The 17,023-nt window shown below is 37.3% G+C and overlaps 1 protein-coding gene across 1 annotated transcript in view; it reads right to left on the bottom strand.

The window, feature by feature from the left end:
* The window catches only part of PIK3C3 (phosphatidylinositol 3-kinase catalytic subunit type 3), a gene marked incomplete at both ends in the record, with an annotated part of 164,594 nt that extends 153,503 nt beyond the window's left edge, over nucleotides 1–11,091 (bottom strand). The window contains 3 exons of the mRNA XM_084252697.1: nucleotides 3,518–3,661; nucleotides 8,244–8,432; nucleotides 11,024–11,091. Of these exons, the coding sequence (XP_084108823.1) occupies nucleotides 3,518–3,661; nucleotides 8,244–8,432; nucleotides 11,024–11,091 (401 nt within the window). The remainder of the gene's footprint in view (nucleotides 1–3,517; nucleotides 3,662–8,243; nucleotides 8,433–11,023) is intronic.
* Between the last annotated feature and the right edge of the window lie 5,932 nt (nucleotides 11,092–17,023).

The following is a 17,023-nucleotide window of genomic DNA, read 5'->3' as shown; positions in this document are numbered from 1 at the left end:
CTGCCTGTTCTGTTCCCCACTCTGTCTCTGATGCGTCCTCTCACCCCTCACACCTCTGGCCTGGTACCCCAGCTCTTGTATGCATAAATAAATAAATAAATAAATAAATCTTTAAAAAAAAAAAAAAGGTTATGCAGTATTTCTCAAGCGTGGTCCAAATGTGTCCTTTCTCAGAATCACTCAGAATATTTACTTAAAATGCTGATTCTGGGGCCTCCCCGGTGGCGCAGCGGTTGAGCGCTGGGTTGCGAAGCTGCCCGCAGCCTCTGCAGCGCCGGTTCGATCCCCCCGCTGCTCCCCAGCCACCAGAGGAGGGTCCCACATGGTGCGCAGACCTCTCCTGCCATGCCCGCTGCTCCCCTCAGCAGTGTACTTCGGTCCTTCTGCCTGCTCTACTCCCCGCTCTGGCTCTGGTGAATTCTCTCACCCTCCCGCGCTTCTGACTGTACCCAGTGCATGTATAAACAAAACAAACAAACAAACAAATAAATAAATCATGCCTCTATATAAAAATAAAATAAAATAAAATAAAATAAAATAAAATAAAATAAAATAAAATAAAATAAAATGCTGATTCTGAGGTCCCCCTACTGATTTACTGAATTAGTGAAAACCCAGCAAGATACTTTTCTAGTTAGGCTTCCCATGTGATTCTTATACATAGATTTATTACTACTGACTTCATGTCACATATGTCAATCACAGAAAGTTTATTTGACATTAGGCTGCTCATGTTACTGTACTTCACATTACTGTACTTCTGTGGGAATTTCAATTATCTCACACTTATACTCTAGTAAGAATAGCTCCAAAAACTAGATCCTGAGCCATGGAAAATACACATGAGTGCTAAACATGGAATTTTTATGAGGGAACCAAGAGTGGTGATATTCCAGAAGGTAAACCACTTATGATGAGCCCAGGAAGAAAACCCAAGCAATCTAGATGGCTGTTTCTCAGGAACATTTAACCACAAAGACTATAATAAGAGTTAATAAACTGTTGTATATTTTTATTTCTATGTGACAAGCAAACCACACCCCAGTGTTAAAAAATAAAAGGAATATATACTCTGGAAAAAGAACAATTTAGTAATAATAAATCAATAAATCCCTTCTACTTAACATGCTATTTTATCCAAAAAAAAAAAAAAAAAAAAAAGCGTGCAAAAACTGAGACTACAATGTTTCAAGCTAAGTGAAACTACTCTCTACGCATGGACTTCAATAATAAATAAATCTGTAATAGCTACAATAAACTAAAATATCTACACATTACCTAGTAGTCAAAGTATTCTAAGTAAGATTAATTTAGATTTTATTCACGAGTTGAAAGCTTTCTGACAAACCCTATTCTTGGATAGAAAAATTCAATTATTATAAAGTGTAAATTCTCTCCATAGTTAACATACATAATCCAATACAATTTCCCAAGAAACTAACAATGAGTTTTTTTCCTAACTGAGGAAACAAAATTAGCTGACAAAACATATCTAGAGAATACCCAGTGATATTCGAAAAAAAGGACTAAGTGGGAAGATTATCCCGACTTAATATTAAACCGTTTTATAATAGTATTCAAAACAAACAGAACAGCTCGGAAATGAGTGCCAATATATATGAACACTCATTGAGTTCATTACCTGCCTTTAGCATTTTAATTATCACAACCTATTCTATGAGGTAAATATTAGTTTTATGTCATTTTATAGATGAGGAAACCAAGGTTTCAGGAGATTATATAATTTGCCCAAGGGAACACAAATATTAAGCAAGGAAGCCAGGACATCAACCCAGATAATCTAATTCTACCACCTGCCTTCCTAACCACCATACTACATACCACACTATTTCTCCTAGCCTTTGGTAGAAAGTGAATTAAGTATATGAAGATGCCATTTTAAAATGAATGGAATTCTCAAAACATCACACCTTACATAAAAGAAATTTTAGATGAATCAAATGTATGAATGTAAAGGAATAAAATCAGAAGAAACAATTTTTAAAAAATAATCTTAAATGAGAAAGGACTTTCTCAAACAAATTCACAGGCAATAAAAATAACAGTGAACAAATTCCTAATGATTTAAGACCAATGAATAGCAAAAAAAGCAAATAAATGAACATAGTCTCATTCAAACAAAAATGTCACAGAAAAAACATTCATAACATAAATGTGATTCTTTACAACTAGTCAATGCACTTTGCATTGGGCCTATAAGTTATGTACAAAGACCCTCTTACAAATTAAAGAAAAATAACAATTCATAAAAAGGCAAAGACTTTTAAGGATGTGAATTGTTATCTCAATACAAAAACATGAATAAAGGAGATTAAAATCAATTCATAAAAACAAACAATACAGTAAAATAAATATCAAAATATGATCATCCTCATTCATACTTAATGATATGGGAATTAATTAAGGAGACATTTTAAAATATGAAATAGGGCCTCCCTGCTGGTGCAGGTGGTTGAGCGCAGCGCTCTGAAGCTGTCCGCAGCCTCTGCAGTGCGGGTTCAAGTCCCCCACCAGCCAGGGAGATACCCACATGGCACAGCAGACCTCTCCTAACTCACCCATTGCTCCCCTCAGCAGTGTATTTAGATCAGTCTGCCTGTTCTGTCCCCCACTCTGTCTCTGGTGAATCCTTTCACCCTCCCGCATCTGGCCTGTACCCTGGTTCTTATATACATGAACAAATAAATCTTAAAAAAAATAATAATAATAAAATAAAATATAAAATTGGCAAAAATTAAGAAGATTAATAGCATATGCATTAACTTCTCTACCACGTTACACAGAAAAAACTAGGACTTCTTTCAGAGATTCCAGGTCTGGGGAAGAAAACTGCCCAATGAACTTGAAGTGATTTGTTTACCAGAAAGCAAAGAAACTAACAGTGACTATTAGACTGCTGTCAAAAAGACATTGGCTCAACTTGAAGGCACTGGTCCAAATAATCAAAAATGGGAATTTTTGAGCATTATAAAGAATGAAAAGAACACTGAATTGAAAAAAACAAAAACTGCGTAAGCCGAAAAGTTGACAAAACTTAAAAAACCAAAACCATCAATCATCATCTTTCAAATCACCAGAATAGCAAAGCATTCTTGAAATTGTTAAATGGGGGGAAAAGTAAACATTTGAATGCTTCCTATTATCCTTTCTGTCATGACCATTACAAAGCAGAAAAAGCCTATAACAAAACAAATATAGTACACACCATCTAGTCTTTTTTCCTAAAAACAAGATTCTGGTTTCCAATGAACACTTTCTAATACAAATCATGCTACCATTTACTAATAGTAAAGCAATAAAAATTGTTTTTCTTAGTTAATCTAGCTGCACATCTCTAGGAAATATGTCAAACTGTCTCCAGAATGACCAAATTGTATGTACCAAAGAAGTTTCACCTCCCAGCACAGAGAACCAGAGTGGGCATAAACTAGTGAAGGCACCCAGAAAAATTAAAAAGCCACAACACGCCTATAAATTATGAAAAGAGAATGCTTACCCATATTTTCCAAAGAGAGAAACTGTTGTTCCTCCCACAGGTACTGCCTTTCCTGGTCCATACACATCCCATATGGTCAGAGCCACTTGGGCATTCCTGGGTAGATCAGGGTATTTCACAGGCAGTTTCAGCCATTCATTCCAGCTATAAAAATAAAATCAACATAGGCATAAAGCTAAGGAAATTACACACACACACGTATATGTATAGATGTCTATAAAATCTTGTAAATTAACTATACAAGAAGGTTTGGCTAGAGAAAATGTCCCAAAAACATGAAGTTAGTACTACAAAAAACATTGTGGCAGTTCCTTCAATTTTGCTCTAGGTAACTTCAATTTTAAATATAGAACACACACACACACACAAACTAAATGCTTTTGAAAAATAACAGTGGTAAATCCTTTATTCAAGAAACTCAGATAAAATCACAAGGACAGAAGGAATATGATAATGGTTAAGAAAAATGAAGAAAAACATTTAACTTGTTAAAACATTTTGAGGGCCTCCTCGGTGGCGCAGCGGGTAGTGTGCAGCACTGTGAATCCGTCTGCAGCCTCTGCGGTGCAGGTTCGATTCCCAGCCGGCCAGGAAGATTCCCGCATGGCGTGGCAGATCCCTCCTGTCATGCCTGCTGCTCCCCTCAGCAGTGTACTTCAGTTGTCTGTCTGTCCTGCTCCCCACTCTATGTCTGGTGAATCCTCTCACCCTCCCACACCTCTGGCCTATACCCCAGCTCTTGTATAAAAATAAATAAATCTTAAAAAAAAAGTTTTGAACTTAACTGATTGTTTTTTTAATATTCTCCTGAACACAGCTATATGCTAAAAAGAAAAAAAATCAGAATTACTCAAATTATACTAAAAACAGGGCCTCCCCTGGTGGTGTGGCGGTTAAGCGCTGGGTTGTGAGGCTGCCCGCAGCCTCTGCAGCACCAGTTCAATCCCCGGCCACCGGTGAGGGTCCCACCAAAAAAAAAAAAAAAAAAAGGTAAGGGTTACATGGTCATAGAGCACACAGCATTTCCTCAATGAAGCAGGTGCCACAGCCAAAGACTAGCCACTGACTTCATAACATGAAAAAGTAACCAGCTTGTTCTGAACAGATACATGACAATGTTTTACATGAGACTGTTGTTATTCTCAAGTTAGTTCATTAAAACTGATAACACTTAGCTACTTAGCTACTAGCTAGCTTTTTATGCTTTTAAAGCATACTTATGTATGATTTCACTAAGGCATGCTTATTCTTAATAATATAGTAATGACAGTATGTCTTTTGTTTTACTCTCTATTTGTCTTTGTAAATTTTCTTCTGCATTCAAACTTCACAGTAGTTTCATTTCATAATTTCAACTCCTTTAAACAACAGATGTTTTTTAAAATCCCCAAAGAAAACTATGCAAACAATACACATAGTAATACCCAGCAGACACATAGAATTGTTTCTCTGTTTCCTCAAAACTATTCTGTTTACTCAAAATTATTCTCAAAGGGGCATAAGCCAGTCAAGGTCAAATACATCTACACTGAACAGAAATTGGACAGAATTTTCAATAACGTAAGTGATAAATCATTTATAGTTACCACATAAATCAGGGGCATAGAGAAAAACGATAGATATGGCTATCAATTTTAAGGAGAATCACAAAGTCAATAAATATGTTTTTCTATAAAGTTCTTAAAAAAAGGTACATGCTTAAAAAATGCCATTCGCTACCACAAATAAGCTTGAGGAATTAAAAGAATGTATTCAATTAGTATACATGGTGGTCAGGTTGTACAGGAAAATACTAAGCAATGTCATCTCGTGTCAATGAACAAACCACAGAGGTTAATTAATACAGGCTAAACTTAAAGAGTAAAGTCAGTCACAAAATCCAAATGAACTGTGAAATTTTTCACCTCTCTGTTTTCTCTTTTTTTAGAGACTAAGAGACACTACATATGACCAAGTAAGCATATGCCTCAAACACTTGCCATCCAACACGAGGTCCCAACAGTTCTTTAAATCAAAGCAACTGTAGGCTAACCTGTTTTATATACTGGACTTCGTAGAAGAGTTCTTTCGAAGAAATGAATTTGAAGCTAAAGAACAGTTTGAAAACTATTCCATATATACTAGAAAGATCTAGTTAGACATTAAAAAGCTGTTTATTTTGAACAACATTTTGCTTTCTCCCTCCCCATATATAATCCTTTTCCTCCAAGTCCAACCCTCACTAAGCTGAAGACTAAATTCAGTGTTTAAAAACATGAAAAATCATAATGCCTGATGACATAGTCCAATCCCTATCATACCTCCCTATCACACATACCACTATACTAACCCTCTAGTATGATTAATGTATTTCTAAATTCATAATTTGTACATTACATTAAATTTTGTCAGTATATCTTTCTCCCTAAAGCTATTTCAAATCCTTTCTGTGACAAGACAGAATACGTGTTGTTGTTGCTGTTGTTGTTGTTGTTGTTGTTTTTAAGTAAATGGCTTGCCTCCAGAATATCCAAATTAAAAACTTGGACATTTGCAGTATTCCACACCTAAAAATGAGATTTTTACTTTGTGTAATTAAAACAAGCACAGGTCTTCTCTCAATTGATTCTCTTATTACAGAATAGGATAAAATATAGTATAATAAAACTCTACTCAATAAATTTTGGATGAATTCCTCATTATTACAACTCTCAGAACTCGCTATCAGAAACTCAGAAATGTGTGGTTCTAAATCATTTAAGGGAGGGTCAAAATCATCTTAAAAAATCTAATAAAAACTTTGGAGTCTGTCCCTATAGAAAGGAGCGAGACATGGAATTTTGCATACAATTTCAGGGTTTAGTGTATTTCCTGAGTTCAATTTAAGAAACTCTGATACAATCAAACAATTTTGATACACTGCTTTCAGAAATTCAGAAATAAGATTTAGATCACCTGGAATCTCATTCTATATACCAAATTTTGCATTGCAAGAGAAGTCTGCTTTTCTTTCTATTTCCTATTGTGCCAAGGCATGAAACAAAACCACTATATAATTTTCCTTACCCAGAAAAGAAATTAGTCAAAAATAATGACTTTCTGGAACTAAAATAAATATATTTATGTATATAGGTATAGATAAAAAAAGACTTGTTTTCCATTAGTAATTACTGAAACTAAGTGATAAGGCATTAGCAGTTCATTACATTCTTCTGTTTTTACAGGTTTGAAATTTTCCAGAAAAACAAGTATATACACACATATAGAGATATATTCGTGTGTGTACACACACTCACAAAAACACTACTTTAGAAAAAAATCAGTAAAATAGTATTTCAATGGCTTTTAATGGCTTCAATATTTTAATGGTTTCTGTAGTATTTTGGGGTTTCAATGTAGCCAGATCACCAGAGCTTAAGCTTCTGCTCCATCTAAAAAACCTTCGCAACCTGCTGGACTACACCAAGTAAACAGAGGGCTGTATCCTTGACCTCACAATGAGGCAGTTCATATGGCCTCATCTTGTTTCCCATGAATACAATGGGCACAAGTTCCTTCTTCCCTGACAGGCATACAAGTGTGTACCGTGCTCTGCATCTACCAGGATGTTGAATATTTGTGGATTAAGCATTAAAACTATACCATTTAGGGCCTCCCTGGTGGCACAGTGGTTGAGCGCTGGGCTGCGAAGCTGCCTGCAGCCTCTGTAGCACCGATTCGATCCCTGGCCACCAGCGAGGGTCCCACATGGCGTGCAGACCTCTCCTGCAGACCTCTCCCATCAGCAGTATACTTTGTCAGTCTGCCTATTCTGCTCCCTGCTTTGGCTCTGGTGAATTCCCTCACCCTCCCGCACTTCTGACTGTACCCAGTGCTTGTATAAATTAATAAATCTTAATAAATAAATAAATAAAACTATACCATTTAGTTTACAAAATAAGAAAAGTCAAGAGGTTAAATTAAGGACCTTGTTATACTTACTCTGCCTTACCACAATGTTTTATTAATGTACTATGCCCAATAAACCATGAACTTAAAATAGTTTCATATTTAACATAATAAGAAAAATGTAATCTGGGCCTACCCGGTGGTGCAGGGGTTAAAGTCTCAGCACAATCAAGCTATCACCAGCCACTCAGCATGAATTCAATCCTGGCCAAGGAGCTACCCCATATGGCTCAGCAGACCTCTTCTGTCTTGCCCGCTGCTCCCCTCAGCAGTGTAGTTCAGTAGATTCACCTGTTCTGCTCCCCACTTATCACCTGCACCGCTGGCTTACACCCCAGTTCTTATAAGCATAAATGAATAAAAAAAAATCTAATCTGACCAGATAACAACAGATCTCTCTCTAAAGATTAAAGCTCCAAACATCTGGTTGGACCACATTCCACACTATCAAGTAGTATTTATGTGTTCAAAGTAGAAAATTTACCTTGAGAACAGTAGAGAATTGGAAAATGCTAAAGATATGTTTTTGTTTTGAGTCAAGTTGTAAAGCAGCCAAATATTTATAAAAATACATCAATATACTGAATACAAACATAACTTTGCTCCCACCTCAATTGTGATTACAATATTGAAATGTAGAATACTTTAGTTTGAGTAGATTACTGTTTGAAACTATTCCATTAATGCATATAAGTATTAAAGAAAGACATTTCTCTATAATCCCTAGTAAATTCTACTTGCAACATCCTTAGAGAAATAGAACAGTGTAGAACCCACCATACAAAAGAAAATAACTTACTTCCATCTTGTACTAAATGCCTTGTAGGATGTTCGCACTGGCAAGGCCAGAGGTTTCCCCTCTGCAAAAACTTGACAAGTAACAAAAAGGTCAGAGCAGGTGTCTTGGTACAGCCCTGAAAATTTCAGCATTGGGTCTTCGAGAACAGCTTTGTAACTCTTTTGTTCTCTCTTCCCTTCCAAACTTCCTCTGGAAGCATAAGGATAATATTTAGACATACATTTTTAAATATATGCATATACAACAGGTACTAAAAGAGCTTATGGTTGTGTCACAGTAACTTTCTGCCATCTAAATAACATTTTGTTTACAATTAAAGTCACTTTTACATCTAATAAAGATCTCTTAAAAGCCTAACATACCTAAAGTAGTTCCTATTTTTATCATCATAAAAAATACACAAAGGGTACTAATAAGAGGTAGTAAGATTTCTTAGACACCAATATTACATCAGGTACTGTGCCAGAGTTTATATATTCTCTCTTACTTTTTACCATATTCTCATTTTATAAATGATGAAGGTGAAACTCAAAGAGATCAAACTCATGATCCAGAATCGAATAAGTTACAGAGTTGAGAATACAAACCAGAACTGTAGTAGGAAACTTCCTACTACAGAAAGATACATCAAAGCCTCAGGAACTACTAAATTGACTTGGGGGCGGGGTTGAGTATTCCCGGTGCTTAAAATGATCTTGAACAACATACAGGAGATGGGAGTCAAAGAGGAAGGCAGTGACCCCAAAAGAAAAGAGCAGTAGATACAAAGGTAGAGAGACAGATAGTATGTCTGGGGGACTGCAATTTGTCTGCTATACCTAAAGCATAAAGTTCAGGTGAGGACGAACATAGAGATAAGAATGGAAAGTAGAGGGACTATGAGCATGACTTCAACACAGTGCCTGATACAATGTGACCATTAGAAAAATCTGTCAACTGAATTATTTGATCTGAGAGAGTAAGAAAGTCAGATTTTTATTTATGATACTTTTGGCAGCAGTATAAGAACAAAAAAGAGATGTAGGACTGAAAACAAGATCAGCTTAAAGACTTTCAGTGAAAACTAAAAAGGTAAAAGGTACACCAAGACTAGGCAGTGGGGTAGAGAAAGGAACATGGATCAAAGTTATTTAGCAGGCAGATTCAAGAAAACTTGTGAATGATTAAACGGAGGAGGTAAGAGAAGGGTGTCCACATAATGTGAAGTTTTCTGTCTTAACTCAATGGATCATGATAACAACCACCAAAACAGGGTGAAAGAACACAGAAGACTACTGTTAGTGGGGTAAGCTAATATGAGCTCAGTTTTGAACAATGTGCATCTAAAATGTTTTGGGACACACAACGTGACCATATCTTTGGGCAATTTGATATTCAATTAGAGCACTAACAAAACAGACATCAAAATACAAAGCCATACAACCAGATTAAAAGGGCTGGAGAGAATTAAAGAATTTACAGTACTATTCAACAGTAGCTAACTTTGTATAGGAGTCTAAATTAATACTTCCTATCTCCCCAAAAAAACCAACATTGGTGGTCTCAGAAGCTAAAAGATAGTAGTGAATTTTGCCAAACCTCTAATTTATGCTCTATCTTTGCCTCAAATAGTCAACATATGTGCCTTCTATGTCACTATTCAACCAGTTTTTAGATCTTTCTTTTTCCTTTTAAATGTCCAAAAGTTTAAAAAAATACGTATACCTAAAAAAGAGACAGAAGAAGCAATCTTTACTAAATGACGGCAATGCAAGCCCTGTAAAAGCATTTAGTGGTATGCTGCAGACATAACTGAAATATATGTGTACAATATTATAGAAAAGTACAATTTCGTTGTTGGCTATTTTTTTTTTTTAACCATCACAAAACGACAGCAAAAGTTTTGTCTGAGTCTAAGTTGAGTGACTTGGAAAGCTAAAGAAAATAATCAAAGTTCTAACTGGCAACTGCAAAAGTGTATTTATCTCATACTGTTAAGTGTGCAGCCCTTTGAGGCATATTTGTTGAATATTGACTGAACATGTTAGGAATAATAATAGTGTGGTTATGGATAGCTTTCACATATATAAACACTTCTATACCACTACCTTAAAATGGACATAATTTTCAACTCGGTCCTACCCTCCCCTGATCTTAGGTCGATTATTCTATCAAGATATCCTAACTGAGGTGCTCCAAGATTTCCTGAGAGGTCATTTTCTTCCTATTATCTTGGTCCCTTTGCAACGGGCACCTTCATTTTCGACTCACTCCCATCTTCCCTGGCTAAATAATGCGAGCCTGTCCAAAGACAACCAAAGCCTCGATCACCTCCCGTTCGTCTAATAAATACTATACCTATGTTGCCATCTCATCAATGGCATCTGCCTGTGTCCACCTTTCTAATTATTACACTCTCCATTCTACCCTTCAGCCCATTCCAAAGTTCTTCCAATTGCTAACCGCGAGAGGATCTCGCCGAGATTTGACTTTTGGAAAATGGGACAGAAATAACCCTTCAAAAGCTCGCTGTGAATAGCAAAGTGCTTTGAATACAGTAAACTGCAGAGTACGGACGGGTTTATTTCTACGCTATCCGCTTCCCAGAAATCATGTCTTCAATTTTTCTCTCAAAAAGCTCATCTCCAAGCTGCCACTCTCCTCCGCTTCCCTAGCCACGGGCCCTTGGGCAACCCCCAGGCCGAACCCCTGCCAGTAACCATCTTCTCTCCCCAACCCAAACTGCCCAACCTCCCGTCCTCCACCCCAGCAAGCCCAGCACTGTCTCCGGTTTCTCTCACATCTTAAGCTGCACGTTGATGTCCAAGTCACAACTGTAGATGTAGTGAAACTTCTCGGCTTCCCCCATGGCACCCACGCGAAAGTAGCGCCTTGGCGAGAAAAAAGTAGCTCAAACAGCCACGGGGACTCAACCAGCCGCGCACAACAACACGGGAGCTTCCGGTTCCGCCTCTCAGGCCCGGCGCAGCCAATCCTGTCCCAGCGCGACCGGCGTCGCGGAACGCCACGCCCAAGTTTTCTTCTGCGCATGTGTAGAAGTCTCCCACCATCTTGCTTAAGGGTAAATATGATGCCGGAAACTCAGCCTGACCGGTTACATACCCTGCTTCCTGTCTTAGGAGTGGCTAACCCCCTCCCCCAAGAAAATAAAAGCTGTCATTTTTGAGCTTGAGCTCTAAAATCAGCCCAAAAGAAAATTCGATTTACAAACAATGCTAACAACTTTCACTGGTTGCAGACTAAACAGAAAGCAATCAAAAGAATTGGAATTTTGCCAAGTTTAACTTGTAGAGGTTTTTCCAAATATTGTAGATTTAATTATTAATTTACTCGCTGCAGGGAAAAAAAAAAAATCTGCTCGAAAGAGTGGGGAAATTACTAGACAGCAAAAAACCCTGGCTTCCAGTCTCCTCAGTACAAGTATCTGTCATTTTGGACAAAATACTTGGGTGCTTCTTTACAGAGTATATTCAAAGCTAATGTAGCTTTCAAGACCTAGCTCTAATTAGAATCTAGTAATCTTCAGTTATGACTGTAGAACTCGTATTTCTAAATCTTCTGATTCCTACAATGCATATTTATAATACTTAATATTATTTAAAATTGAATTCATTTCCAATTAGATTCAAAACTATGAAGGTGGGGCCCTCCCTGGTGGCGCAAGAGGTTAGGCACTGCACTATGAAGCTATCCGCAGCCTCTGCAACACGAGTTCGATCCCCGGTTGGCCAGGGAGAAACCCACATGGCAAAGTAGACTTCTCCTGTCTTGTCCCCTGCTCCTCTCAGCAGTGTATTTCAGTCAATCTGCCTGTTCTGTTCCCTACTCTGTCTCTGGTGAATCCTCTCACCCCTCCACCCCAGGCATCTCTAGCCTGTACTCCAGCTCTTGTATGCATAAATAAATAAATCTTAAAAAAAAAAAAAAAAAACTTTGAAGGGAAGAATAGTGTGCTGTATGCTTCTGCATCTGCACTTGATGGAGGAAAAGTATAGAACACTGGGAATGGAGGCGCCACAAGACCAGAAACCTGGTTCATACAATACTGGGAGCTGGAGGTGTGAGTAACACAGTCTTTAAACCAGCTATAGAAATTAAAAATACTTAGGCACTCAGGCACAGACCCAAGGAAATTTCAGACTACTGTTAGCGTGTGTGTCAAGGGCAGCAGACCAGAGGTGAGGATATGGAGATTGAGGGCTATTGTGGAATCTCTGGTCCTTTTCAAATTCTACGTAGTTATTAAAAAAGTCAACAAAAACAACCACTCCACAAAGGAATGCGCCTTTCCCACAAGAAGACTGTATCAGTGCAATTTCTGCACTGGCAAGGGGCAGCATTCTTGCCCACCTGTGACTACGCTGGTGCTTCTTTTCACCAACCTTTCCTTTTGTAGAGCAGGAGCAGCATCCCTTCTGCCCGCAGGTGCCCTATGCATGAGCTCCTCACCACCAACTGGCTCCCTTTGCAGGACAGGAAACTTCCAACAGGTCTGGCCTGTGACTTGTGACCTAGCCTGTGCTTCACCTCACTGACCTCCCTCCGCGGAGGCAGCTCTCCTCGCAAAGCTGCCGGCCTGTGACTATGCAGGCCTCTCTTTTAGCAAACCTGTCCCTTTTGGGATAGAGAGCTCTTTCTGCCTGCTGGTGTCCGTGTGAGTGTCCTTTTCCTTATCTCCCTTTTTCACAATAAACCAGCCCTTTTGGCTATAACTAACATCTCTGTCTCATGGAGAAACCCGCCTAACAAATTCACCATTGCCACTGAAAGGGGAGCTCTGGTGAAAAATTTCCCAGAGTTAACCCAGGTTAGAACCACTGTGGGGCAAAAAGGGGGGGGAAACGTCAGGCTGTGCCACCCTCCCACTGCGCATGCGCACTCAGCCAACCAGCGTGGCGCCGTGTGGCGTGGCATGCGTGGCATGCGTGTGTGGGTGACGTAGCATGGCGCGGTGCAGGGCCGTGTGGTGCGGTGCCAAGGACGGGGACTGTGGTGGAGTGGACGGAGGAGCGCGACGGAGCACGGCGACCACGACAAGGGAGCGCGTGAAGGCACCAACAGGCCTGCTAGAACCGGTAATGGACGTACCCGTGTGGGTTGGTTGCGCGACAACCACACTCTCCAAAACCAATACATCTCCAAAAAATGACTTCACATTCCCTTAGTGCGTAATACACTTCTGATTTTATATTTAGATGTATTATTATTAAATTTATATTTATTAAATTTATATTTATTAAATTTATATTTATTAAATTTATATTATTAATTTATATTTATTAAATTTATATTTATTATTATTGATGACATTGGATAAAATTCTCCATTGTCCTTGTTTATTTTTAGCCACCATATTGTGGGGACTTAGTTATAGCATGTGTACGTTAAGGTAATTAGGGAAACTATCTTTCATGAAAGGCTGAAAGGACTGTAACTATTTTACCTGGAAAGACAGAAAAAAAAGGCTAATGAATGCACAATGTTTTGTCCAAGGTATGATCTCAAGAATAATTACAAAAGCAAGAAATGGAGATAGGCAGACTAAGAAAAAAAAAAGTAGAAATTCTTTAATAACTTAAAGTTATAACCAAAAGACAACAAATTTAATTTGTTCCTAACTACCACGAATGGTGGGAACTTGTAGGAAATGTAATTTTAGCAACCAATAAAAACTGAGCTTTCTAATTGTCAGAGCTGCCTAGTAGTAAAATAATTACAAGTGCCTTGACATGTGTAATAATTCCATGTGTGAGGTTTCATGTGAAACAGATTTCTCAAACTTGAATAAAATATTGACAATTTATAAAGTACTAAATTCTCTGATTCCAGTGCTGATTTAAATTACTTTTATTATGTTATTTAATAGATTATTATTATGTTATTTAATAGATTATTATGTTATTTAATAGATTATTATTTTATTGTTATTAATGTATGTTATTTAATATTTAACTGTAAGTAGAACTCTATACATTTATTTAATAGATAACTCTGTTATTTAATAGATAGCTATAAGTAGAACTCTGGATATACAAATACATTTTATAAGTTATAGAAAAGATAATTTATTAAATTAAAATCAAAACTTTAAATTAACAGCCTTAATATAACACATTGACTTTTAAAACAGGAATATGGCATTGATTACTCTTAAAGAACTTGTTTAAAATTCAGCATGCTTATACTGCTGTACACTAAATGGCAATTCAATTACTATGCCTCCTTTTATATTCAAATTACTATAAAATCTTCATTAGTATAATTACTATGATGGCATTTGATCTTTTTTATTTTAAGTCTATCTCTTCCCTTTTTTCATTAGCTCATATTAGTTAAAATTACACTAAGTGACCCAAACACAACTCAAAGGCATAAATAAGTATAAACACTTAGTTATAAGATACTCATTCATGGAATCCAGGAATTAGCTTCTTAAGGATGATCCAAGAATCCATTACATTAAATTTTTATAATGGTGAAATAGTAGGAGACCAGACTGTGATTGTTAATTAATGTAACAGAAAAGCAAATATGCCAATAAGGAGGAGGATCTTGGTAAGTTATGGGAGGATGGTGGAGTATAGAAACCAAAACTGCCAGTGCCTTTCCTGGACCAACCATGAGTCAGGAGTGTTAGTATTTGAGTATCAGTGTCTAGTTGAAAAGGCCGTATTGATAGGGGAAATGGAAGCCTTAGGCATCTCATTTTGAAAGAAAAGGAATATTTTCTTCCTCATGTGATGTGTCACAACTCATAAATATAGCATAAAATTATAATTATAGAACACAATTTGCATTGTAAGAACCCATGCTTTCATAGTCACCCCCTGTGGTTAGGACAATACCTTTTTTTCTTAAAGATTTATTTATTATTTATGCAAGCATTAGGGTACAGTCCAGAGGTATGGGAGGGTGAGAGAATTCACCCAAGACAGAGTGGGGAGCAGAACAGGCAAACGGAGCGAAATGCATTGCTGAGGGGAGCAGCAGGAAAGACAGGAGAGGTCTGCTGCGCCATGTAGGTATCTCCCTGTCTGGCAGGGAATTGAAGCGGTGCTGCAGAGGCTGTGGACAGCTTCACAGAGTGGCGCTCAGTCTACTGTACCACTGGGGAGGCCCAGGACAATACCTTTTATGTTAAATATTTTCTTTCTGTAGTAGGTGACTTCATCATTATTTGGCTCCACATTTAATTCACCTTTGGAGTTGCAGTTTTGATTTTGTGTTTTCTTTGCCACCGTGTTTCAATTTCATGTTTATTAGATCTGGTAACATTTTAAAGATAATCAAGACATTTGTTGGTAATGGCTTAGGACTTATACATTGATAGCTGATAATCAGGGCTTATTTTTCTCACTTTCTTTCATCTTAATCTATTGTCTTGAGCTTGCAATAAAATTTGCACTCATAACTTTTTTAAAAAAGCAACCATCTATTTTTGAGCATCCATCAAGAAAAAAAATGACTACATTGTTGTGAAAATAAAATGATATTACAATTCCTTTTTCTCCAATTAAAATTATTTTCTTTATAAGTTTTCTAATAATCCCTAGTGTGTTTTAAAAACTGATTAGCCAGTATAAAATACAAAAGTATCAGGAAACTTGAAAAATCCTACCTCATAAGTTAAGACTCTTGGTCATTTGTCAAGTGACAATGTGAAAAAAATGAGTTTGAGAATGTATATTAGTCACCAGGAGCAGGAACCCACAAGACCTGGATAGTTTTCTTCATAAAGGTAATTTCTATCATTTGCAGAAGGGAAAGCATAAAATCATGAGCTATTCTAAAAAAATAATAAAAGTATATTCTGTGTATGTGTTCCCTCGTAATATATCTGTACTGTAGTAGGATAAGTTCTTCTCTCAGTATCTCTGTAAAAAAAGAAAACTTGTAGTTGAATGACATCACTATCAGGAATCTCAGCTATAAAAGGAAACGAGGTAATATCTGTCTCTTGGAAATATGATCAGGTTATGCCTGAGTCACATGGTTGTGAATGGAACTATTTGTGCCTTCACTTCCTCTCATCGAATATGGATGTGCTATCTGATACTCATACCTCAGGAAGCAGAGAATAAAAAGTATGGCATTACCAGGCATTACATGGCATCAACAGGCATATCTGAGTTCAAAAGATATATATATATATTTTTTTTAACCAAACTATAGGGAATGTTTCAGTTTCTGAACTTAAGTTTCACAGCAGAGACTCAATTATTAAGGGCAGTGTCTTTATCATCCTGGGTGTTATTTAGCATTGCCATTGCTCCCTCTGCCTCTCTAGTAGATCATATTCTTCAGTAAACATTGTGACTCATTACAGATTAACTGCATGGAGGGAGATGTTCTGGGTACATTTAGCACCTTTGCAAATCATTCATTATTTGATAAATATTTGTTGAGTGCTTAAAATGTGTCATGAACTAAGCTATATGTTAGATATGGGTATCTCCAACCTTACCAGGGAGAAAGTGGCACACTCCACCTATGTGAGAAGCCACACAAGTATCGTTCAGAGTGCAGTTTCTGTGTCATCATGCAACCCATCCTATAAGATCGTAAGCCACAATGAAATTTATTTCACTTGTCTTTAACTATTATGAAGCAATAATGACTTATGGCATTTCTGAGAACTCAGAGTTGTCAGAAAATCCATTGCAATGAGTGAATCCTTGGTCCACATTATGTTTGATTTGCCATTCTGGTGTGTGTTCATTCTTTGCATTCATTCTTTGCTTATGCTTCTACATTCTCCATAGAGCAGAGATGCTGTTATC

Source organism: Talpa europaea (genome assembly GCF_964194135.1).
Source record: "Talpa europaea genome assembly, chromosome: 13".
NCBI lineage: Eukaryota > Metazoa > Chordata > Mammalia > Eulipotyphla > Talpidae > Talpa > Talpa europaea.
The sequence above is the reverse complement of the archived record's forward strand: the minus strand, read 5'-3'. Positions and strand labels throughout refer to the sequence as shown.